Source organism: Tribolium madens, unplaced genomic scaffold, assembly GCF_015345945.1.
Source record: "Tribolium madens isolate multiple individuals breed KSU strain unplaced genomic scaffold, Tmad_KSU_1.1 Scaffold_2;HRSCAF=44;Tcas5.2_LGX, whole genome shotgun sequence".
Taxonomy (NCBI): domain Eukaryota; kingdom Metazoa; phylum Arthropoda; class Insecta; order Coleoptera; family Tenebrionidae; genus Tribolium; species Tribolium madens.
Genome location: NW_025400995.1, coordinates 2282922 through 2302215, shown reverse-complemented (window position 1 = coordinate 2302215; position 19294 = coordinate 2282922). Strand labels below are relative to the sequence as shown.

The 19294-nt window shown below is 32.2% G+C and overlaps 4 protein-coding genes across 6 annotated transcripts; 2 read left to right on the top strand and 2 right to left on the bottom strand.

Moving 5' to 3' along the window:
* Positions 1 to 2971: 2971 nt before the first annotated feature.
* Positions 2972 to 9053, bottom strand: LOC123006254 (carnitine O-palmitoyltransferase 2, mitochondrial). Its single transcript, XM_044400591.1, has 6 exons — positions 8876 to 9053; positions 7585 to 8827; positions 7358 to 7527; positions 3648 to 3761; positions 3299 to 3600; positions 2972 to 3251 (listed from the first exon to the last, which is right to left on the bottom strand). Exons 1-6 carry the CDS (start codon positions 8876 to 8878, stop codon positions 3122 to 3124), a joined length of 1962 nt encoding a protein of 653 aa, XP_044256526.1. The 5' UTR covers positions 8879 to 9053; the 3' UTR covers positions 2972 to 3121.
* A 1541-nt stretch (positions 9054 to 10594) lies between these two features.
* On the top strand, positions 10595 to 15264 carry LOC123006480 (nuclear receptor subfamily 2 group C member 1-like). Of its 2 annotated transcripts, none has more exons than XM_044401001.1 (4): positions 10595 to 11064; positions 11122 to 11310; positions 11877 to 12666; positions 14617 to 15264. In XM_044401001.1, the coding sequence occupies exons 1-4, from the start codon at positions 10773 to 10775 to the stop codon at positions 14807 to 14809; spliced, it is 1464 nt and encodes a 487-aa protein (XP_044256936.1). In that variant the 5' UTR covers positions 10595 to 10772; the 3' UTR covers positions 14810 to 15264. The 2 variants fall into 2 exon arrangements, with proteins under 2 accessions (XP_044256936.1, XP_044256935.1); XM_044401000.1 differs by having other exon boundaries at positions 10595 to 11070.
* A 13-nt stretch (positions 15265 to 15277) lies between these two features.
* Positions 15278 to 16645, top strand: LOC123006483 (V-type proton ATPase 21 kDa proteolipid subunit-like). The gene is made up of 6 exons (XM_044401004.1): positions 15278 to 15480; positions 15541 to 15589; positions 15636 to 15719; positions 16045 to 16192; positions 16240 to 16473; positions 16525 to 16645. Exons 1-6 carry the CDS (start codon positions 15420 to 15422, stop codon positions 16546 to 16548), a joined length of 600 nt encoding a protein of 199 aa, XP_044256939.1. The 5' UTR covers positions 15278 to 15419; the 3' UTR covers positions 16549 to 16645.
* On the bottom strand, positions 16575 to 18988 carry LOC123006481 (membrane-associated tyrosine- and threonine-specific cdc2-inhibitory kinase wee-1.3). Of its 2 annotated transcripts, none has more exons than XM_044401003.1 (7): positions 18723 to 18988; positions 18509 to 18632; positions 17950 to 18440; positions 17693 to 17900; positions 17499 to 17644; positions 17353 to 17450; positions 16575 to 17295 (listed from the first exon to the last, which is right to left on the bottom strand). In XM_044401003.1, the coding sequence occupies exons 1-7, from the start codon at positions 18786 to 18788 to the stop codon at positions 17214 to 17216; spliced, it is 1215 nt and encodes a 404-aa protein (XP_044256938.1). In that variant the 5' UTR covers positions 18789 to 18988; the 3' UTR covers positions 16575 to 17213. The 2 variants fall into 2 exon arrangements, with proteins under 2 accessions (XP_044256938.1, XP_044256937.1); XM_044401002.1 differs by having other exon boundaries at positions 16575 to 17298; positions 18723 to 18986.
* Between the last annotated feature and the right edge of the window lie 306 nt (positions 18989 to 19294).

Below are 19294 nucleotides of genomic sequence, written 5' to 3'. Positions count from 1 at the left end.
AATATAAATGCATTTTTCTTGGAAACTATGAGTGTTGCCAGGTGTGATGAAATTTCACCGATCTGGTGATTTTCATATTAGACTTTGGTGAAAACTGTTGTAAAAATTCTAATATCTGGTGATTTTTTGGAAATGAAAAAAAACCTGTTTTTCTAGCATTTTTCACGTGTTTAACCAGAAACTTGATTATTTCGTCAAGTTTTTTCAAAAAAGTCCAAAAACCACCAAATTGGTTCAAAATAGTTATTTCTTTTTTTTTGTAAGATTTTACTACAGGATCGAAAATGCCAATTTATTTTTGTCTCTTTCGAACACTTTTCCAGCTAGAAATACGATTATATCCCAAAATTTTTAAAAATAATCCATAAACTTAACAAATTCGACCAAAAACGGCGTTTTTCAAGCGTTTTTGAGATAAAAACAAAGGAAATTCTAAAAATTTCGTTAAAACAGACAAAAAAAATTACAAAACTAAATCGAAATTGATATTATTGTTAGCTTGTTTCTCTCTACTTACTTCGTTTTTGAACCAGAGTCTCATTTATTTTGCAAAATTGATGTTATTTTGTATTTTTGAGCAAAATAAGACAAAAATAAGCCGAGAATGTTTTAAGCACGTTTTTGTACCTCAATCTAAGGTTTTTTTGCAAGATTTCGCTAAAACGTACCGAAAAATCAACAAAGTAATTTGAAAATTACATTAATTTTGCATTTGTTAAGAGTTTTAGCATATTTTTTCAGCTATAAACGCAATTATTTCGCAAAATTGGTTAAAAACAAGCAAAAAAAACACAGAATTATGCCAAAAGTTCAAGCACATTTTTAAGCTGAAAACTGCGTTTTTTCGCGAGATTTTGCCATACAAATCGTAATCTGGTAAAAGAAACTGGCAAATTGGTTAAAAATAGTTCTGTTTTTTTTTTACAAGATTTTGCTACAGGATCGAAAATGACAATTTATTTTTTGTCTTTTTCGAATACTTTTTCAGCTAGAAACACCATTATATCGCAAAATCTCGTTAAAAACGATCCAGAAATTTAACAAATTCGACCAAAAACGGCGTTTTTCAAGCGTTTTTGAGATAAAACCAAGGGAAATTCTAAAAATTTCGTTAAAGCAGACAAAAAAATTACAAAACTATATTATGATATTATTTTTAGCTTGCTTGGCTCGACTTACTTCGTTTTTGAACCAGAGGCTCAATTATTTTTCAAAATCTTGTCCAAACACGCTTAAAAATCACAAAAACCATTGATATTGATGTCAAGGACGTTTTTGTACTTCATGTTTTTTTATAATTATTTAGTAAAGATACAAAAATTTTGTCAATAAAATAAATAACATTAAACAGAGTTCAATTTAGGATACAGCTTCCTTCTAATAACCTGTGGCAAAAAAATTTGGAAAATTATTTTTTTAACAGAAATAAATAGAGTTAAAGTGCAAAATTCTCTCATAGCGTCGAAATTTTTATAGATAGACTTTTTTAACATTTTTTCCATGTTCCTGGTATCTTATCTTTCTCTGGGGCGAGAGTTCTAGCGCAAAGCGATAACTCTAAAAATTAAATGTTCGTCTTTACAGTAAAGATAATCTTATTTTTTTAGTTGTGTCAATTTTTGTCAAAAAATTCAAATTATATATTTCAAAAACTTAAAAAAAGTAAGTAAAATCAACCACTAAATGTTAAGCAACCAAAAAAAAAATGCAGGTAAATATAGGGTGTCTTATTAAAAAATAAAAAATTTTATAAGTAGAATTTTTTAATCCATGTTCCTGGTATCTTATTTACATTTTTCTCTCGGGCGCAAGTTCTGGCGCACTCTGTATAGAAAGCAATTATCGATGCTGATTCAATGTTTTATTTACGTGAATTTAAAACAGTTCAATTCAAACGCATGATTTAGCCGATTTTTTTGCAAAAAATCAAAAAGTTTTGTCGTAATCGCCGGGTAAATAGTGAAAAAGTCAAAAATTCAAATTTTTAAAAAATAAATGAGATTTTCTTGAACACTGAGGCCTATAAGAAAAGTAAAAATACCGGGAAAATCAGCATACAATAATCCATCGACCAGCAAAAATTGTAAATTAATCAGGATTATAATTTCGACTTTTTGAAATAAGAATTAATTACTTGAAAACTATAGGACTACAGAAAAAAAAATGACTCAAAATATCTTCTAAATCGGTCAATAACTCGAAAACTACTTGTGGTAGGATTTGTATCGTATATCAAGCAACTAGAAAAGAGCAAATGTTTATTTGTGTAATTTGTACATTGAACCTCCAGAGTGCATCAAACGTAATATTTATATTATTTCCTCATTTTTTTATACAGGGTGTTAAAAAAAGATTGTAAAATATTTCATGAGGTAATAGTATGGACCAAAATAAACAAAAAAGTCTTCATAAACATGGGTCCGCAAAGTAACGGTTTCGGAGATATCGAAGATTATTTGTTTTTTAAAACATTTATTTGCAATCTGTTCAAACAAATAAGAGAAGCTTCTAGTAAATACAAAAATCAACTTTACAGAAGATGTTCCCCATTTCCTCGAGACTATTTACTGGGGACTATGATAAAAAATTGAGATATTTTTGCAAAAAAAATTCATGGGGTAAAAAAAAATTCTCCGAAACCGTTACTTTGCGAACCCTTGTTTATTAAGACTTTTTTATTTATCTTGGTCCACACTATTACCTCCTTAAATATTTTAGAATCTTTTTTAACACCCTGTATCTTGGTCGTTCGGCGTCACTATTAGTCAATGAAACCGATAGAAATCACGTTTTATTTTCTTGTTTTTATTTTTTATTTCATTGTTTGAATAACGCAATTTTTTTGGCTCGGGAAATGTATTCCTTTTACCTGACCCGACCTTGAGTTTGAATAAAACAACTCTAGATGTGAAACAGGTTTCCAAATGAGTATTGGAATCAGATTATTTTCTGGCGAAATAAAACTCGGAGAGAAAATGCGAAACATTTATTAACGAACGATAAAAAATTATATAATTTTGTAATAATCAACCTTAGTCATACTGTATGAACACACAACCAGAAAAACAAAAGAATACAATACAAACTAAAAATACCGGAATAAATATAAATCATTGCTTAACTAATTGGTTCGCAAAATTGCAAAAATTTCTTCGAATGACTTTGTCAAAGCAGCCATAAAGTCTGGTCCATTAGTACGGTCCTTATAATTCGTTGCAAGTGTTCCCAAAAACTCGTCTTTAATCACATACCTTAAAATCCACAATTAGAATGTTAAAATTAAAATATCTCGATTTACCCCAATCCAAATCCTTCCGGCACCACTGGCCCAAAACCCCCTGCAAAAATCGCCGGCGAGTTCAAAGTACTCGTCGATAGGATATCATAACCCATGTGCGAAAATTCAGGATCGTCAAAAATATTACTTTTAATATCATTTCTTTCACCCATTGATTTTAGAGCAAAAAGGTGACGATCAAATCCCTGACCCATCGCTGCTTCCTTGATCAACCTATTGTGAATCGTTGAGCACTCCTGAATCATTTTCTTCAACTCAGCCGCTGGCGGCTTGTTCAATGCATTAATGGCTAATGTAACCTCCTAACAAAAATGTTCGGTTTTTGAAGCAAACATCGATTTTTTTTTACCTTGGTGGCAGTCGTGCACGGACGAATTGCTTCAGTACGGCCATGTTTGAAGGCAGCAGTGCTACAGGACTCGTAAGTTGACACGAAAGAACCGGTTATTTTATGATAAGCCACCTGAAGATTAAAATTTTTCAATTATTTGATAAAAACTTTTGTAAAAGTTCTAATATCTGGTGTCTTTTTGGAAATGAAAAAAAAACCTGTTTTTCAACCAGAAACTTGATTATTTCGTCAAACCACCTGATTTGTTTGTAAGATTTCACTATAGGATCGAAAATGCCAATTTATTTTTGCCTTTTTCGAATATTTTTTCAGATTATATCGCAAAATTTCGTTAAAAACAATCCAAAAACAATAAAATAGACCAAAAACGGCGTTTTTCAAGCGTTTTTGAGATAAAAACAAAGAAAAATCTAAAAATTTCGTTAAAACAGACAAAAAATTAAAACACTAAATCGAAATTGATATTACTGTTAGCTTGTTTCTCTCGACTTACTTCGTTTTTTAACCAGAGGCTCATTTATTTTGCAAAATGTCCAAACACGCTTAAAAATCACAAAAACAATTGATATTGATGTTATTTTGTATTATGAGCAAAATAAGACAAAAATAAGCCGTGAAGGTTTTAAGCACGTTTTTGTATTTCAATCTAAGTTTTTTTGCGAGATTTCGCTAAAACGAACTGAAACATCAACAAATTAAGTTGAAAATTACTTTAGTTTTGCATTTTTTTTAAGTGTTTTAGCATGTTTTTCAGCTAGAAACGCAATTATTTAGCAAAATTGGTTAAAAACAAGCCAAAAAATCACAGAATTAGGCCGAAAATAATTTTTTCATTTTTCGAAAGTTCAAAGAAATTTTTAAGCTCAAAACTGCGTTTTTTCGGGAGATTTTGCCATGAAAATCTGGTTAAAAATAGTTCTTTTTGTTTTTTTTACAAGATTTTGTTACAAGATCGAAAATGCTAATTTTTTTTGTCCTTTTCAAATACTTTTTTAGCTAGAAACACGATTATATCACAAAATTTGGAAAAACGATCCAAAAATTTAACAAATTCGACCAAAAACGGCGTTTTTCAAGTGTTTAAGCACGTTTTTGAGATAAAAACAAAGAAAATTCTAAAAATTTCGTTGAAGTAGACAAAAAAATTACAAAACTAAATCGAAATTGATAATATTTTTAGCTTGTTTCGCTCGACTTACTTCGTTTTTCAACAAGAGGCTCATTTATTTATCCAAACATGCTTAAAAATCACAAAAACAATTAATATTGATGTTATTTTGTATTTTTGAGCAAAATAAGGCAAAAATAAGCCGAGAATGTTTTAAGCACGTTTTTGTAAGATTTTGCAAGATTTCGCTAAATCGGACTGAAAAATCAACAAATTAAGTTGAAAATTACATTAATTTTGCATTTTTTGAGAGTTATAGCATGTTTTTGAGCTAGAAACGCAATTATTTCGCAAAATTGGTTAAAAACAAGCCAAAAAAAACACAGAATTAAGCCGAAAGTTCAAGCAGATTTTTAAGCTGAAAACTGCGTTTTTTTGCGAGATTTTGCCATACAAATCGTAATCTGGTAAAAAACTGGCAAATTGGTTAAAAATAGTTCTGTTTTTTTTTACAAGATTTTGCTACAGGATCAATCGAAAATGCCAATTTATTTTTGTCTTTTATCAAATACTTTTGTTAGCTAGAAACACGATTATATTGCAAAATTTCGTTAAAGACAATCCAAAAATTTTGAGATAAAAACANCTAAAAATTTCGTTGAAGCAGGCAAAAAAATTACAAAACTAAATCGAAATTGATATTATTTTTAGCTTGTTTTGCTCGACTTACTTCTTTTTTCAACCAGAGGCTCATTTATTTTGCAAAATCTTGTCCAAACACGCTTAAAAATTACAAAAACAATTGATATTGATGTTACTTTGTATTTTTGAGCAAAATAAGACAAAAATAAGCCATGAAGGTTTTAAGCACGATTTTGTATTTCAATCTAAGGTTTTTTGCGAGATTTCGCTAGAACGAACTCAAACATCAACAAATTAAGTTGAAAATTACTTTAATTTTGCATTTTTTAAGTGTTTTAGCATGTTTTTCAGCTAGAAACGCAATTATTTCGCAAAATTAGTTAAACAAAAGCTAAAAAAACACAAAATTAGGCCGAAAATGATTTTGTCCTTTTTCGAAAGTTCAAGCAGATTTTTAAGCTCAAAACTGCGTCTTTTGCGAGAATTTGCTATACAAATCGTAATCTGGTAAAAAAATGGCAAATTGGTTAACAATAGTTCTGTTTGTTTTTTTTACAAAATTTTATTACAGGATCGAAAATGACAATTTTGTCTTTTTGGAATACTTTTTCAGCTAGAAACACGATTATATCGCAAAATGTCGTTAAAAACAATCCAAAAATTTAACAAATTCTACCAAAAACGGCGTTTTTCAAGTGTTTAAGCACGTTTTTAAGATAAAAACAAAGAAAATTTCGTTGAAGCAGACAAAAAAATTACAAAACTAAATCGAAATTGATATTATTTTTAGATTGTTTCGCTCGACTTACTTTGTTTTTGAACCAGAGGCTCATTTATTTTGCAAAATCTTGTGATGTTATTTTGTATTTTTGAGCAAAATAAGACAAAAATAAGCCGAGAATGTTTTAAGCACGTTTTTGTACCTCAATCTAAGGTTTTTTGCAAGATTTCGCTAAAACGTACCGAAAAATCAACAAAGTAAGTTGAAAATTACATTAATTTTGCATTTGTTAAGAGTTTTAGCATGTTGTTTCAGCTATAAACGCAATTATTTCGCAAAATTGGTTAAAAACAAGCAAAAAAAAAACAGAGAATTAAGCCAAAAGTTCAAGCACATTTTTAGCTGAAAACTGCGTTTTTTCGCGAGATTTTGCCATACAAATCATAATCTGGTAAAAAAAACTGGCAAATTGGTTAAAAATAGTTCTGTTTTTTTTACAAGATTTTGCTACAGGATCGAAAATGACAATTAATTTTAGTCTTTTTCGAATACTTTTTCAGGTAGAAACACCATTATATCGCAAAATTTCGTTAAAAACGAACCAGAAATTTAACAAATTCAACCAAAAACGGCGTTTTTCAAGCGTTTTTGAGATAAAAACAAAGGAAATTCTAAAAATTTCGTTAAAGCAGACAAAAAAAATAACAAAACTAAATCGAAATTGATATTATTTTTAGCTTGCTTGGCTCGACTTACTTCGTTTTTGAACCAAAGGCTCAATTATTTTTCAAAATCTTCTCCAAACACGCTTAAAAATGACAAAAACCATTGATATTGATGTTACTTTGTATTTTTGAGCAAAATAAGATAAAAATAAGCCGAATATGTTTTAAGCACGTTTTTGTACTTCAATCTAAGGTTTTTGCAAGATTTCGCTAAAACGAACTGTAAAATCAACAAATTAAGTTAAAAATTCCATTAATTTTGCATTTTTTCAGTTTTAGCATGTTTTTCAGCTAGAAACGTAATTATTTCGCAAAATTGGTTAAAAACAAACCAAAAAAACACAGAATTAAGCCAAAAATGATATAGTTCAAGCAGATTTTTAAGCTGAAAACTTCGCGAGATTCGCCATACAAATCGTAATCTGGTGAAAATTTTGCAAATTTTTAACTCGGATCTGGTAAATTTGTGTTTTTGGTAACACTGTCCCCGACTCGATTTTTTTTTACAAACCTGGAAAGCCAACTGCATGATCGCATCCGGACTGACTTGACTCTTCTTGCACGTATCCTTCCCAATCCCTTCAAAAATCGTATAATTGACATCAAGATTATCACAAACCGATTTATACAAATTTTTGGCATCTTCAACACATTTTTTCAAATGTTCATTCAATTGAACTTCTACAAAATAAAAAAAAATTAAATGAGAATAGTCCAAACCGGAGAAAAATCAACAACCTAGACGCTGAACTTGACAAGAAGAACCCTCCGTCAGTGTGGTATTTGGATGCACCCTTGGTTTATTTTTTGCATCATTGAAGATATCCTGAGCGTAACGCAAGACAGCAACACCATCTCCCCAAGCATGCTCAAAATTGACAGCAGCAGCCCCATCTTTCGCCACAATTAAAGAAAATGACTTGTCGAACCATCTATTGGCACCATCAGCGTGCAAGAACTGTTTTGTCATTTTGTAAGGGTCATCACCAACAGTTTCTTCGTCGAGACAGACATGAAATAAGGCCGAATCAATTGTTTTTAATAAGGCATCGTTGCCGTTTTCGGCTAATTCATGCCGAATTGTGGCCCATTTGTTGCGTTCAAGTGTTGTAAGGACTCCAATTGGAAACTTATCAGATTCTATATTATCACTGAGGATGAATTTAAGATTCTCCATTATTTGTGTGGGTGTGACGATGTCATTGCTAACAGTTAATACTTTGAAAGCATAGAAACGACCTTTGTACTGTACTGTAATATGTTTAGACTCCGGACAGTTAACAAGTCTATCCTTATCACACTCTGGAATACGAGTTGTTTGGAATAAACTCGGATATTGACTCATATCCAAAGGAAACGCCTTGTAAAAATAGGCACAAACATAGGCCAGTTTCGGCGGTAATTTACTCAAAATGAGATTCAGTCGTTCAGTATCACTTTTCTTCGGATTCAAATGGAAAATTTCCGGATGTAATAACTCCGACTTTAAGGCACGGTAAAATCTCAAAGAGCTGACAATCAAATTTGTTGTTCTGATGAGTTGATCGTTATATTCCGGTTTATCGTCATTGTTTAAGACCAACACCGGGTTGCAATTTAGTGGTAACGGACTTCGCGATCTCAAATATTTATCAAACCATAATTCACTTATATAGCTCGTGTGCTTGTTCTTATTGTCATAGTCTTTCAAAAATTTTTGTAATTGCTTCCCAACCCCGTCCCGGAATCGATAGACATTAGCTTCGGTTTTTTTGTACGACTCATCGATTAATAAAGGCCGCTGAGCCGCCAAATACCGTTCACATGTTAATTTTAATTCAGGAATTGGAAGCCGCGGTAATGCTGATTGGAAATGTGAGGTTGGAATTTGGCTCTGTTGAATAAATTGATACTCGACGTACTCCCGATTAACTAAATTCTTGTCAAGGAGTTTTAAAATCGCTCTTGATTGGTTTTGAAGGGGTGTCGTTTTTGGGAAGACCTAGAGGCAGGTGGAACTTACAATTCCCTTATGTTTCACAAAACTTACCATTTTTGATTAACTAACTAACGCACAAATAAACTAGATGCAAAAATAGGCACGGGCACGTTTCTACATTTAAATTAAACTAAATTTTGAAGAAATGTAAGGAAAATTTCAACAAAACAAATTTTACCGACACATTGCTACTGTCGAACTGAACGAAACTGTCAAACATAGACTGTCAAGTCATTTTCTCGTTTTATCAACTATAAAAAATAAAACATGAGCAGGTGTATGCAATTAAGCAGAATTTGAGGGAAAATGTTTAAACACTTGGCTCCCAAAACAGAAATTGTAAAAAACACTAACTCAAAAAATTTAAAATACAGATTCCTGTAATATTTGACAGAAGAACGCGTTCTTTATTTTGAAATTTGAATTTTGTGGTTTTTATTTTCTAAATTCTAATTGCACGTAATTCTAAATTACTTAAACGTAATGAAATATTTACACATGTTTCTTAAAAAATGTTTTAGTGTTTTATTATATCTTTAATTACACCAACTCCACCAGTGGCGCATCAAGGGAGGGTTCTAAGAGTAACCTCCCCCCTGAACAAAATCAATCAAAATTACTTTGTAATGATCATAAAACTAAAATTATATTTTAGAAATTTCCAAATTAAACATTGGAATTTTGAATACAATTATTTTCGATGTTCTCATAACTTCAGAAGATTCGCAAATTTATATATTTTTTTTATTTTGTAAATTGTAGCAAATTTTTTGTGTAAAATATGTGTAAAATATTTTAGGAAATTTTTATCTTGGCGTTAAGAAAACTGCAAAATTCTTGATCCTTTAGAAGTTAATATTTTGGATGTTTTTGACTTCTTCAGCAATTTTTTTCATAACTATTTAACATAGAACAATTATTTTTTTTTGTATATAATAAAAAATTAAATTTGTTTTCCAACGGTACCAAACAAGAAAGACTAACGTAAATAATTCCGAAGTTATATTAGCAACAAACCGAAAATCGTTAAAAATTTCTACAAAAATAAAAAAAATTAAAAACTTCAAAATTCGGAATTACAAAATGCTTTTTGCGATGACAAACTGTTTTTAGAAACATTTTAGACTACATTTTTTACGTTTTTTATCAAAACTAATGCAATTTGAACTATTTTTAAGCAATTTGGGTACCGCATACGACAAAAATCTGTCAAATATAATAACAAATTTAATATAAAAATATCTCAATAGAAAAAATTATATTAAAAACAAAGTTACAATATACTCGAATGAGTGCCCGAAATTTTTTACATAGGTAAACCTCCTCTAAACTCACTCTCTGGCTGCGCCACTGAACTACAGCTTATGGAATTGTATGCTTATTAAAAAAAGTTGTTGGTAATATTAGGTAAAACTTCTTTTTGAATTAAAATTTTGAAATTTGAATTTAAAATATAGATTCCTGTATTGTAATATTTGACCGAAGAGAGCTGCGCTGGAATTTAAATACTGTGTTTTTTGTTTTTTAAATTCTGCTGATTCTGTACGTAATTGTAAATTACTTAAACGTAATCAAGTAGTTACACATGTGAATTAAAAGTGTTTTGGTGTTTTAATTAATTTGTATGACAACAATTACCAAAAACAATACCACAGTCTGTAGAATTGTATATTTATTTTTAAAAATTGTTGGTGATATTGGGCGAAACAATTTCTGAATATTTGAGTTTGGCGCGCTGTCAAGAATGAAATGTATCGAGCTACCTGAGGAAAATAATGTCCCTACACCTAAAAACAGCAGCAGGTGTAAGGTCATGAACCTTGTTCGAGGCATTATTCCTCTATAATGCAACGAAAGGTCGCATGGTTTTTAAAAAATCTCGACCAACTCCAAATGCGAGTCGTAAGTGCTTAAATCTAGTGCCTCTCCGTGTCTCACAGCCAGAAAAATGGATATAGAACATAGTATTAAATCGGAAATACTGAGTGATAAAATTAGAAACAACAATTCGAATAACTTATGCTTAACCGTGGAATTGTGCGTTGTTTGTGGGGACAGGGCTTCCGGGAGACATTATGGTGCTATTAGCTGTGAAGGTTGTAAGGGATTTTTCAAGAGGTCTATACGAAAACAGCTCGGGTATCAATGTAGAGGAAGCAAGAATTGCGAAGTTACCAAACACCACAGAAATAGGTGTCAATATTGTAGACTCCAGAAATGTTTAGCTTGTGGAATGAGAAGTGATTGTAAGTTGTTTTTGGTCGTACATAAACTCCCTAACACCAGCCCCCTTGCAGCTGTACAACACGAACGTAAACCAATTATAGACAAAAAAGACTACTCGAATAACATAGGAAATAACTACAATTCCAACAGTGTAAATAAAATCTTCATAAGGAAAGACTTGAGCACGGACTCGCCAGGCTTACTACCAGCCCCCTTCAACCCCTGCGACCTGGGACTCCAATTCCTCAACAAGCGAATCGGTGAGTCACGCAATTAGCAATTTTTCAAATGTTTTGGTACCACAAAAGTACTTTTGATATTTTCAGGTAATTTCTTAGTGGGGAAAATTGGAAAGCAAATATAGGGTGTGTCAGAGGGCGCGTCCCAGAACAAAATTTCAAATAAGATAAGGTACCAAGAACATGGAAAAAATGTTTAAAAAATTCTGTCAAAAAATTTTGACATTTATTTTTTGACATTTGACATTTTTTATGTCTATTTATTTACAGTGATGACCTTGTTTGTTTTTTGTTTGTTTAGTTTTGTTTAGTAGTGGTATAATTCTCTGGGGCGCGAGTTCTTGTATACCCTGTATGATAAGATAAGGGCTAATGATATTATTCAAAATAGTTTTAAACTTTCTAAATGTGTAATATTTATCCTTTTCTGATTGGTTTTTAAATCGATCTGTAAAAATGTTGTAAACTGTAAAAAAACTTCTACCGTTATGGATAGTGGGTTTTTTAGTCCTAAAAAATGACTTGATTTTGAGTTTAACACCATTTAATGTTGTTCTTGTCAAAGTATTTTTTTTTTTTAATTGCAGGCAATAGCGGGTCCTCCGAGCTGCCGTACCACTTGTCCCCGAGCCAAGCAAGCATCGAAGACGACGTCTCGATGGACAGTACAAACACCGGGGCTGGTGAACTAAGTGACGCTTTAATAATGGCCCGTGACAAGCAGTTAATCTCGAAAGCCTTAGACACGATGGCTCGAGTCCAGTGCCTTAATGGCACCGACCTCTCCTCTTTAACTTCCTCTGAAGAGAAATGCTACGACTACGATGGCCCAATCCTCAGCGAGCAACACATCAGTTTCAATCTGCAAATCCCGGGTCCTGTCCCCCCTTACTTGAACATCCACTACATCTGCGAGAGTGGTTCCCGGTTGCTGTTTTTGTCCATTCATTGGACGCGAAACATCCCTGCGTTTCAGTATTTGACCACTGAGGCGCAAATTACGCTCCTGAGGGGCTGTTGGGCCGAGTTGTTTACTTTGGGGCTAGCGCAATGCTCGCAGACTTTGTCGCTTTCGACGATACTATCGGCACTTATAAGTCACTTGCATACTTTAATAGCGCAGGATAAGATGTCAGCGACTAAAGTAAAACAAGTCAGTGACCATATTGTCAAGTTGCAAGATTATGCCACCACTATGAATCGGTTGAATGTTGATGAACACGAGTATGCGTATTTGAAAGCCATCACTTTGTTTTCCGCCGACCAACCGGATATCTTGTTGAGGAAACATGTGGAAAAGCTGCAGGAGAAGTCGTTTCAAGGGCTGAAGAACTATGTCCATAGTAGTTTTCCCGATGACGTTGATCGTTTTCCGAGGTGAGGAAAATGGCGGTTTTAGTGGAAGGCTCATGTTAAAATTACTTTTCAAAATGTAATTAATCACAATTACAGTTACTTTGGCTAAATTGTAATTAATTTCTACCGAAATTACAAATTATGCAAATGTAATTAATTACAATTATAATTCTAAATCCAAGTATTCTATAAAAATAATTGCTTAAAATTCAATTTTAGGCTATAAAATGGAGCAGTTTGTGATATTTTCAATCAATTTGGCTTAACTTTAAGCTAAAAATCAACCTGAATCAGCATTTCAACAAAATAAATGCTTAAATAACGGTTATTTGCCAAAATATTTAATTTATTTTCAATCCAATTTTGCTCGATTTCATTTTAAATCAAAGTGTTTTATAAAAATAATTGCCTAAATTAAAATTTTAAGAAAAAATAAAGCAATTTGTGCTATTTTCAATCGATGAGACTCTATTTTAAGTTAGAAGTCAACCTGAATCAAAGTATTTCAACAAAATAAGTGTTTAAATAACTTTTTTTTTTAATAAAGCAATTTTAGCTATTTTCAATGCTCAATTTTAACACACAAATCATACTAAATCAAAGTATTTTAAAATGAAATCATTTGTGCTATTTTCAATAAATGTGGATTAACTTTAACCCAAAAATCAACCTGAATCAAACGATTTCAACAAAATAAATGCTTAACTGTCAAAATTAAACAATTTGAGCTATTTCCAATCCAATTTTGCTCGATCTTAACACAGAAATCATGTTAAATCAAGTATTTTAAAAAATAATTGCTTAAATTAAAATTTTGAGAAAAAATAAAGCAATTTGTGCTATTTTCAATCGTTGTGGCTCAATTTTAAGCCAGAAATCAACCTGAATCAAAGTATTTCAACAAAATAAGTGTTTACATAACAATTTTTTTTTCAAAATAAATCAGTTTGAGCTATTTTCAATCCAAGTTTGCTCAATTCTAACACAGAAATCATACTAAATTAAAGTATTTCAAAAAATAAATGCTTAAATAACAGTTTTCCAATCCAATTTTGCTCGATTTTATTACAGAAATTATTCTAAATCTATGTATTTTATAAATACACGCTTTGGTGTAATTTCAAATAATCAATTACATCATCTCCTGTTTAAATAGGAGCAGGTAAAAAGTGGGAAAAAAATTTAAAACATTAATATTTTATGCGTAGTTAATCATTTTAGCTTTTAAACAATAAAACACTGATTTCATAGTTTGTAACTTTTATTATACAGAAAAACACAACTCAAAAACTTACATCACATTAATTATCCTAAATATTTTTATGATATATTCAATTTTAACAATTGTAACTTATTTGATACTTATTTACTGTTATGCCATTATTATTTTTTAAAAACAAAAGATTTTCAAATTGTTCATTCGACAATTATTATATTTTTTAAAAATCTTAAATATTGCGGAATAGTCTTTTATACAAAGGAGTTTTTTATTTGGTGAACTCAATTATATATGTGAGATTGTTGTCATGTTTTGGAGTATCCATGTAATCAAAAATTATACAATTATTTTCTATAGGTGATTCGGTAGAAATTTGGTTATCATTTGAAGGCAAGTTGATGAACTTCACTCATAAAAAGTTCCACAACGGTGACATCTTTTTCGAAATTAATCCAATTAAGTCTTAAATATGGGAAAACCGTTTTTTTCAAAATTAGTTATAATTGAATCCTGAAGCTTGGATCCTGTACAGTTTGTACAAGTATGGAACAAAATTTAAACTTTCCACAAATTTAAATATAAAAAAATGTATTTTTGTGAAATTTAATTGTAATTGCACCAAAAAAAGTAATTGAATTACAATTGAAGAAAAAGTAATTAATTGTAGTTTCAATTGCAATAAAAGTAATTCAATTGCTTTTTAAAGTAATTGTAATTAATCACGTAACAACACTGTTCATTTGTTGTTTTAGGTTGCTACTGCGGCTTCCGCCTCTTCGAGGCTTGGAACCGCTAGTCCTTGAAGAATTGTTTTTTGCTGGCTTGATTGGACAAGTGCAAATTGATAGTGTTATACCCTATATCTTGCGTATGGGAAATGGGATGCCTACTCCGACCAACAGACATGTCAAGTCCGAGCAAATTGAGGATTTTATGTGTAAATAACGTGCAATGTTCCTAAGGGATCGTTTTGGTGTTTTTCGTGATTTTATTTATATCTAGTTTAATTATTTTTATAACAAATGCTCTCGTTACATATGACTGGTGTGGATAATTAACGGAAACATTTGTACCTTTGTATTTTAAGTTTACGAAAAGCAACAAAGTATTTCCATTCCAGGGACCGGAAGTGGCATTTCTACTTAATTCCAAATCAAAATTCTTTTGCATTTGGCGCCTTCAAAATCGTCCGATTCCGGTCGTGTAATTTGTGATTGTCCACACTATTTTATATACTTAATATTTCTGTTATTTAACTAGTAGTGGAGTAGTTTGATGTATGAGGTATTGGTGCAATGCACTTTTTATGATGTGATAAACGTAGGTTTGTGCCTTGCAATCTAGACAATATGACTTAAATATGTATTTTTGGACGACATAATAAAGTAACTTTCTTCACACTCTGACGTTATCACCAATAAAGATAACGCTTATCTAATCGCGATCACAAGTCTTGCGTTGCTCCCAGTCCCTAAAAAACAATGTTCCCACAATAATCCAAAAACTGAAGTTAGATATTATTTTTAATTTAATTAATTAAGGCAATTAGCACAAAATGAGATACGCCCTTTCTTACACCGGGTCTGTTCTGGCCTCCACAGTCCTCACTATTTTAGGTAAGCAAAAAAAGGTGGGTTCCAGTCATGTGATTTGTTAGTAACACTTTGAATTTGCAGTCCTTTACTACGTCCTTACGGGAAAAGGCGAACAAATCAGCTTTGCATGGTGAGTAGCAACCCCCAATTTGTCAGTAATTAATTGAAAAAATCAGGTTGTTGGAAAACGTTTCGCCCTATATGTGGGCTTCCACGGGGATCGGCTTCGCCGTGTCGCTTTCAGTCGTGGGTGCAGCAGGGTAAGCCCCCATAATAATAATGGAACCAAGCAGAAAATAATAATTAACATAAAGTGATATAAAAAATGTGATCGTATTTTGAGAACGAAATTTTGTTCTGTTTTGTGATAAAAATTAAATATAAAGTAAATCGTTCTAATCCTTAAATCATAACAATCATGACAAAAATGGTTTTATGGTGGGTTACATAAAAAAAATTGCAGAACTCAAAAACAAACGAAAATTTCGAAAAATGTTACTCTTGATAAAACGTCACTTAGTTTTTCCAAAAAATAAACGTTTGGTTCCATACTTTTTATTCCCCTGTTATAATCCCTGGTTTTAGCGGGATTCACACCACCGGTGTGAGTATTGTGGGTGCAGGGGTGAAAGCGCCGCGGATCAAGACAAAGAATCTTATTTCGATTATTTTCTGCGAAGCTGTGGCCATTTATGGGCTTATCACGGCCATAGTTTTATCGAGTAATTTCCAGGTTTGTTTATGTTTCTCTTGAAAAAATACTTATTTTGTGTTTGGTAGATAATGAGCCCCTCTGTGAGCCTCGCTGATAATTTGTTGGGGGCGTACATTATTTTCGGGGCCGGGGTTACAGTCGGCTGGGTGAACCTCTTCTGCGGGCTCTGTGTCGGAGTTGTAGGCTCGGGGGCGGCGATTGCGGATGCCGCCAATGCTTCACTCTTCGTCAAAATTTTGATTATTGAAATTTTTGGCAGTGCTATTGGTCTGTTTGGACTAATTGTCGGGGTTTATCTTGTAAGTTTTTGATTGCTTGTCTAAGTGTTTATTAATTTTGTTTGCTTTTAGACGTCGAAGGGATCGATGGGTTAGAGGAGTCGTTTTAAATTAGTTACGAATTATGATTGTAATAATTTAATTGTTATTGCTTTGTTGTAGTTTGGCCAGTCAAATACATCTATGATTAATATTTTTTTTATTGAACTGGAAACAAAGTACTGTGTAACGAGTAAAATCAAGAGCACACAACTCTAACAAAAACTTACATAAACTCTCTTAAAATGTAACAATTCAGAAACATGAATAGAATTATGATCACATTACAAACGCCAAAATTGTTGCAACAATCTCGCGTTTTCCATGAAATATTACAATATAATTGCAAAAATTATTTATTCAAATCTATAATAATAAGACTTAATGGTGTTAGGAAGAACGTTAAGTATTAAACAATGATTATTTTCAATTATATCATCCATTAAGTCTCAATCACAACAGTTTACTACATCACATAAAGTATTGCATAATTTTTTTTGTAAGAAACTTTCGTAAATAACAACCCAAAATACAATGTTAACATTACCTGATAAGAAAGTTGCAAAAAATAACCCAATCGACCAAAGTGTGCATAATGAAAACAATTGAACGCCAAACAATAATAATACTTTACCACCTTAAAACAGTATTTTCAGTCTTTTGACCAGTTATTCTTAAGTACTATTGAAATATCACAACTGTTAAAGGTCATTAAATCGTTCTCAAAAGGCCAGCTTTCCCCTACATAATAACCGACGATTTGGTGAAATCCTCTCATGTGAATCCCGACACGAACTTCCACAACTTCTGAAAAAAAAACTGGGTCAGCAAGTTCTGGAATAAACTACATAATTCACTCACAAATTGTCGTGAATTTTTTCGTTTGACTTCGGTGGCGTTTCCACATTATTATTATTGTTTTTATATAACACTATGCAAGGTTCACGCGGTAACTCTTCCTGTAATTCGATCAAGTTAGCACAAAGAAATGTAAAAAAATCACTTACATAATAAACATTCCTAGGTTGCTTTGAATCCTGCTTTTGTATTTTTTTCAAATGTGTATTTTTGAGAAGTTTGGAGGCTTGTGGCCTTTGCCAGTGGATTTTCGCCATCATTTTCTCGATGGTTACGGCAAAAGATTTTGTTACTCCTAAAATAAAAAATTCAATTACACGTTTCAGACTTTATGAGAAAATACCATCGTAGAAAGAGGCCGGAAGGTATTGTTTGCGAATTTGATGCCACAAAGGTCCAAATTCGGGCAATTCTATATTCGTCGCCAATTCCAAAAGACTGATTCCCAAGCCGAAAATGTCGCAGGAGTAGGTGTAAATACCGTCGAGAACTTCACAGGCGAGGTATTTGGCATCTCCATCGGAAATGGTTGAAATTTTCTTCCCGTCATGCTGAAAACAAGAAATAACACGTCTGTATCGCGAATTTCTCAATACTCACTTTATTTAAATCGACAAGAAGCCCAAAATCAGCCAATTTGTAAAATCCCTGACTCATCATAATGTTCCCAGGTTTGACATCAAGATGTATCAAATTTTTACTGTGCAAGTAATCCAGCGCTTTCAACATGTCGTAGAGTATTTCCCAAAGTTGCGACTCTCCAATTTTATGTGTTAGAGCTGCATATTGGGCTAAACTCAAATCGCAATATTCCATCTGAATGTGGACAATTTTCAGCTCTTCCCAAGCCATAATAAACTTCACACAATTGTTGTGTTCCCCTATTTTTTCATAATTTTCCACTTCAGCGTAGCCATAGTGCGAAGCATGAGACGATTTCAGCTGTTTCACGGCGTAAAACTTGCCGTCTTGTTCCGATTTCACTTTAAAAACAACCCCAAAGGAACCTTCCCCAATTACAGATTCCTTGACAAAAATTTGGTCAAAGTAGCAGGGGTCCTTGTCAGGGTCATACAGCGGGCTTAAATTCACTAAAAAACATTTGTTGAATAATAATGGACCAAAACTGAAAACGAATATGGGTCAGTTAAAGACTTACTTTGGTGATTGAAAGAGACAGGTTTAGCGGGACTTTTCCGTTGAAATAGACTCATGTTCATCCTTCTGTTAACTTTGGCTGGCAAAGGGGGACACGGGGGAAAACTCCTTCTTCCAGCAACATCCTAAACATAACCTAACTTTAGTACAACACGATAAATGGAACTTACCGTACGAATAATAACAAAAAAATGCTTCACTCAAACTGCACTTACCTTTTTAGTTGCGTACTCGTGCCCCTTCGGGGGCGCAGACCTTAAACCGCGTTTACGCGTATCCATGTTGACACTGAACAAACCAACACTTTCTAATATAAGCCTCCCGGATCTTTCATTTATCAACAATAATTACAACAAATCCTAATAATACAAGAGTAAAAAATGGCATAAACCCTAATAATTTACGTGTTTCAATGGCGATCACATTTGTCTTGTGAAAGTTATTTAAATTTAATTAAGGTGAATCCTATTGGTTCAATCGCAACGGAAAATGCCGTTACGACCAATCACAGCCGAGATCGGTCGGCCATTATTGTGTTTCACCAGCGGCGTACACAAATTGCTGACTAATATCCACAATTCTTTGAAAAAATAATCAAATTTTGTATAAATTATCAAAACAAAGTGGTTTTGAATTGTTTTTGAGCCAATTTGTAAATGACAATTAAGGTTTAAGTATTTTTTTTGCTGAAACATTGAGAAATGTGGCAAGATCATAGGCGGCGACAGTGGGCCAAATTGCTATTTATTTATTAATTTAAAAAAATAAAACAAACGCTTCATTTAAG

Excerpts from the sequence above, each read along its gene's own strand:
- LOC123006254 (XM_044400591.1), bottom strand. Across the intron at positions 3,762-7,357 it reads TCATGCAGTTGGCTTTCCAG|GTGGCTTATCATAAAATAAC; the intron begins GTTTGTAAAAAA and ends TTTAATCTTCAG. Across the intron at positions 3,252-3,298 it reads CCGGAAGGATTTGGATTGGG|GTATGTGATTAAAGACGAGT; the intron begins GTAAATCGAGAT and ends GTGGATTTTAAG.
- LOC123006481 (XM_044401002.1), bottom strand. The coding sequence starts at position 18,788 with ATGGATACGCGTAAACGCGGTTTAAGGTCTGCGCCCCCGAAGGGGCAC. Across the intron at positions 18,633-18,722 it reads ACGAGTACGCAACTAAAAAG|GATGTTGCTGGAAGAAGGAG; the intron begins GTAAGTGCAGTT and ends GGTTATGTTTAG. Across the intron at positions 17,299-17,352 it reads GAAAAAATTCACGACAATTT|AAGTTGTGGAAGTTCGTGTC; the intron begins GTGAGTGAATTA and ends TTTTTTTTTCAG.
- LOC123006483 (XM_044401004.1), top strand. The coding sequence starts at position 15,420 with ATGAGATACGCCCTTTCTTACACCGGGTCTGTTCTGGCCTCCACAGTC. Across the intron at positions 15,481-15,540 it reads CACAGTCCTCACTATTTTAG|TCCTTTACTACGTCCTTACG; the intron begins GTAAGCAAAAAA and ends TTGAATTTGCAG. Across the intron at positions 16,193-16,239 it reads TTTTATCGAGTAATTTCCAG|ATAATGAGCCCCTCTGTGAG; the intron begins GTTTGTTTATGT and ends TGTGTTTGGTAG.
- LOC123006480 (XM_044401000.1), top strand. The coding sequence starts at position 10,773 with ATGGATATAGAACATAGTATTAAATCGGAAATACTGAGTGATAAAATT. Across the intron at positions 11,071-11,121 it reads TTGTGGAATGAGAAGTGATT|CTGTACAACACGAACGTAAA; the intron begins GTAAGTTGTTTT and ends GCCCCCTTGCAG. Across the intron at positions 11,311-11,876 it reads ATTCCTCAACAAGCGAATCG|GCAATAGCGGGTCCTCCGAG; the intron begins GTGAGTCACGCA and ends TTTTAATTGCAG.